Raw genomic sequence first — 5,000 nt, 5'->3', positions numbered from 1 at the left:
TCCAAGTTAACTGTTGGTAGGTCAAACTAGTACAACTGCTCAAAATACTCAGGCCAAAACTCCCGCACCACAACAGCATCTGAGACGATCTGGCCACTTACTAAGCGAAAAGCTGTCACCTGAGAAGAGGGCTTACAGTTCAGCTTTCTCAGGACTTGGTATGTAGGACGAGGGTCATTTACTAAGAAATGGCCTTCGATCTCCTCAGCAGGACTCCTAATAAACTGTTCCTTGTCCCTTCTTAACAGAGACCGAGTTCTACGCACCTGAGAATGTTACAAATTCCGATCTCCTGTCAGGCGAGCCACTCGGCAAGCATCTGTGGCTTCCAGTGTCTCCTGTGAGATAAAATACTGTATTGTTCTCAGGCGTTCACTAATCGACTCTTGGGCTGCATCAAGCGTTTCACGCTTGAAGGTGTCCCACAGAAGTACAGGGTCCATCAGATTGTTTGAAACAAATAAATGGGCTAGACATCAAAGGTCATATAGCACTATGGTAAAGTATTGTGCCACAAAGGGCAAAGAAGAGTTAAAGATTATGATAAAATGTGTTAGATGTCAAAGGTTTGAGAGCGTTATAGGATAGTATGATGGTGCAAAGGGAAAAAGAGCAGCAAGTGAACTGGAGGAGAAATTAGTAGAAAGGGGAGGGTTAAGCAGGTAGGGCAAGTGAGTAAATTATAGTGTATCTGTCACTGGGGAAGGTATAGGAAAAATGTTCAAGGAAGAATAGAGATGGCTGTTGGAAAAGTAGAAGAACCCAGGGAGAGGGAAAGGTGCTAGATGTCAAAGATTTGAGGGTGCTATAGGAAAGTATGGTAATGAAAAGGGAAATGAGGGAAGTAAATGAAATAGAGTGTGGCTAAGTAAAGTGGGAAAGGTTAAGGAGGTAGAGCGATTGCACTGTATCTGTGACTGGGGAAAGAATAAGGATATTGTTCAATGATAATAGAGGTAGCTGTTGGAGAAGTAGCAGAAGAATTCGGGAGATGAGAAAGGGGGACTGGGGAAGGTGGTGAAGTATCATGAAAAATGTCTGGAGGGGAGGGGTCGGGAGAAGTATAGTATATAGATATAGTATACTATAAGAAGGACACTTGTGATAAAGGGGATTCATATGAATATTAAGTGGGAGCGTTAGAGAGTGTGGGAGGGAGTAGGACGAAGAAAGGGTGGAGGGAACTTGAGGGGGAGGAGGATGGATATCTGCAAATACTTTAAATGTAGAAGGAATAGGAACAGAGGGATTGAGGGGTAGATGGGGGAGAGGAGTCTTCCCTTGGGTCATCTTTAGAATGTTTTGGATGTCTTCAAAGGTTTCTAGTGGGGCTTGGGTGAAGAGGACTGAGAAATAAAGGTTCTCTTATGAGGAGAAGTGGAGATAGATATCTGAGGAACAGAAGAAGAGGAAGGTGTAGGAGAGGATGACGTAGGAAAGGATGGAGTGGAACATTTAGGTTGCCTGGTGCGACAAATAAAGTGAGGAGGCGGGATAGGTATTGGGGGAGTGGTAGAGACTGGAGTATCTGGATTTAGAATGGAAAATGAATATGACCAGGGGATAGGGTAAACAGACGTAGGATGTAGGTTTAGGATATAGGGAAGAGACACACAGGGAGATGTATAAATATCTTGTGAAGATGGTTGGGGAGCAGAGTGAAGAACTGTTTTGGAATAAGTTGAGAGAGAAAAACCTTGTCCTTCGAGCTTCTTGTCTGGCCTCATGTAGGGTGAGTCCTAGATTAAATCTGAGGACTGCTACCTCACATTTGAGCTTATAAGCAAGGCAGCTCCTATAAAATACATCATGGGAGTTTTAGTGGGTCAGGTATCAGTGGTTAAAATGACCTTCTTGCAAGTTTCTTGCAACAACAGTGAGGGTTCGAATCCTATCAGAGAGGATATATTGCTAATTTTTTATAACAGCCTATGAGATGCCACTCTGATTTATGTTCTAATGTCGTCTACTTATTTACCTGTCCTGACTGCCAAGTCAGGTACATGGGATCAACCTCACGATGGTTACACCACCGAATATTAGAACATAAAGGCAGATCATTTCGTACTTGGCTTCTGCTGAGCAGACCATCCTTCTCAGCCATAAGAGAACATTCCCATAATCACGCACATCCTTTCTCCAACACAGATTTCAATATACTATCCACTCACCCCTCACGACAAGATCTCAGTATCTTGGAATCCTTACTAATTCATAAGATGAAACCCGAACTAAACAACTCGACGACTGCAACCATTACCAATTAGCTGTTTTCACACTTGGCTATCACTGTTATTGGTTAGTTTTATCCCTTACCATTTTTTCACTATGGTTATATTCTTACATGTTTTTTCGTCTTGTTCACTATTTTTGTTTTCCGTACATTTTCTCTTGTTCTCCTGTTTTTACGTATTTTTGTAAGTTCTGATCCCATGTTTAATTATGATTTTAAGAACCGTTTTATCTTTATTGTTATGTATAATTGCCTCTTTTTGGTTCATTATTACAGCATTGATAATGGAGAGTTGATTGATCTCCGAAATAAACAAATAAACATTAAATTGTTTACGACTGTCTTAGTCTACCTCTTCATACTGACTATTTGAAGCCTGAGTGGCAAACCCATAACGACATTTTATATATATATATATATATATATATATATATATATATATATATATATATATATATATATATATATATATATATATATATATATATATATATATATGTGTATATATATATATTTATATATATATATATATATATATATATATATATATATATATATATATATATATATATATATATATATGTATGTATATATATGTGTATATATATACATATATGCATATATATATATATATATATATATATATATATATATATATATATATATATATATATATATATATATATATATATATATATATATAAATATATATACATATATATACAAATATATATATATTTATATATATATATATATATATATATATATATATACATATTTATATATACATATCTATATATACATATTTATATATACATATTTATATATACATATTTATATATATTTATATATATTTATATATATATATATATATATATATATATATATATTTATATATATATATATACATATTTATATATACATATTTATATATATATATATATATATATATATATATATATATATATATATATATATATATATATGTAATATACATGTTTTTTTGAAAAAACAAGACAAAACAAAAATAAAATCTATTTTCATATCTAGATTCCTTCAGCCACATCTTAAAGCTGTGTGAAATTAACACAAAACTAAAACTGCTATTCTAAAAGGCAACACAGAAAATAATACTTAGAAACCACTGTCAACACTTACATTGTCCTCTGACATCCCCTGCCGCCTCCATCCAATACCTGCCACAAAGGCCATGACTAGACATCCAAGAGCTCCAGCTCCTCCAAATTGCGCCTGTAAACACTATTAATGTTACATTTACTCATCAATATGGGGGAAGTCCCGTCACTGCCTTGCTTACACCCTAATTTATAAATATAGATATAAAGTACATTCCCAATAATCTATGCAGCAAAATCTACATACTAATCATATTCTGATAAAAGTTCTGATAAGCAGTCCACATATGCATATTTATGACAAAATGAAAATATTCATGTGCATAGTATAAAAGGAGCCTGTTAGTGTCAGGGAAAGTGTAAATAAACAAGATTTTCAATCTATATAAGTTTTTTTTTTTTTTTTTGCTTGATTTTTTTTTCTGTTTGTATTTCTCAACTTTCTATGATTATCAAGTGTAGATTTTGCTGCACTGGTGCCCTTCATTTAAAGAATAAAAGTGAAGAAGAAAATCTCAAAATCTAATCTAATGCCAAATGCACTTTATTCTTCAAGCATTTTTTACAAAATCAACTGTATTTCTCTTGAAAATAAACTGTTGTTTTAGCACATTCTACATCTTACATGCTTTATCCCATGCAGCCAGGGACAGCATGTACATACATGCCATGCCCACAGTGAGTTAAGTTTATCAACTGTATCTACACATAGATGGCTCTATTTATGCTTATTCACCAATGAGTCTAATCTATCTCACCTGTTTACCCTTTTTCTTGATTTTTAGAAATATTTGACTTTATATCATATTGCTATCAATACTGTTCTTAACACTGTGATATGCATACTAATAATGATAATAATAATAATAATAATAATAATAATAATAATAATAATAATAATAATAATAATAATAATAATAATAATAATAATAATAATAATAATAATAATAATAATAATAATAACAACAACAACAACAATAACAACAACAATAACAATAAAAATAATCACAGCAATCAATATTAACCCCATTACATCCAGTTGTTTCATGGCAATCACTTTTCCCAAAATACAGGCATTAGGTTTCGCAGCTCGTAGACTAGGCACACAGTAGTATGCGGTGACAAGACTCTATGCCTCCCCTTTGCTATGCTATTTTCTCTTTATGCATGAGTATTTTTTGTTTTTTTGCCATTTCTCAATGTCTATATCTGTCAATTTGATTTGCTTTATCCAGATGGCAACAGACTGTTTTCCATGCACAGACTCCATATCATCCCTCTAGGCAGTCCATAACTCAGTGCAAGGAAATAAAAATAAAATAGTTTTTTCTTTTCTTCCTTTTTCCTTTTTTTTAATATTCAATTTTCTGTAATACAAACTGAGCAGCTGGTCATGGTAGCCAATAAAAAGAATGCTGAGCATGGAAAAGCCATTCTCCGTGGAGTCAACACTCTTCCAGCTATGGTTCACAGGCAATACATTTACACATTTATCGATGGGAATAATGCAAAAGCCCTTTCTAAATACAAAACGAGTCTAATCACCATCCAAAATGTTTGTGCACTCATAGTGAGTCTTTTCTGTCACCCTAGCCTTCAGCCAAAATGCTCCTGACAGCAAGTTTGCATCA

General features: G+C 33.8%; 1 protein-coding gene across 9 annotated transcripts in view; it reads right to left on the bottom strand.

Annotated features, from left to right (window-relative positions):
• Positions 1–5,000, bottom strand: part of LOC113807422 (sodium/hydrogen exchanger 9B2-like) — a 62,920-nt gene that overhangs the window by 32,590 nt on the left and 25,330 nt on the right. For 6 of the 9 annotated variants that reach the window (XR_011399876.1, XM_070144364.1, XM_070144368.1 and 3 more), the window contains one exon: positions 3,392–3,493. The exons of 1 other annotated variant lie outside the window; for it this stretch is intronic. Coding sequence is in view for 7 of the 8 variants with exons in the window: in XM_070144364.1 (XP_070000465.1) it covers positions 3,392–3,493 (102 nt within the window). In the remaining variant the exon portion in view is untranslated. The remainder of the gene's footprint in view (positions 1–3,391; positions 3,494–5,000) is intronic. 2 more of the 9 variants (XM_070144369.1, XM_027358674.2) reach the window with 1 other exon arrangement.

The sequence above is a fragment of the Penaeus vannamei genome, chromosome 32 (assembly GCF_042767895.1).
Source record: "Penaeus vannamei isolate JL-2024 chromosome 32, ASM4276789v1, whole genome shotgun sequence".
Lineage (NCBI taxonomy): Eukaryota > Metazoa > Arthropoda > Malacostraca > Decapoda > Penaeidae > Penaeus > Penaeus vannamei.
This window is presented reverse-complemented; position numbering and strand designations above follow the sequence as displayed.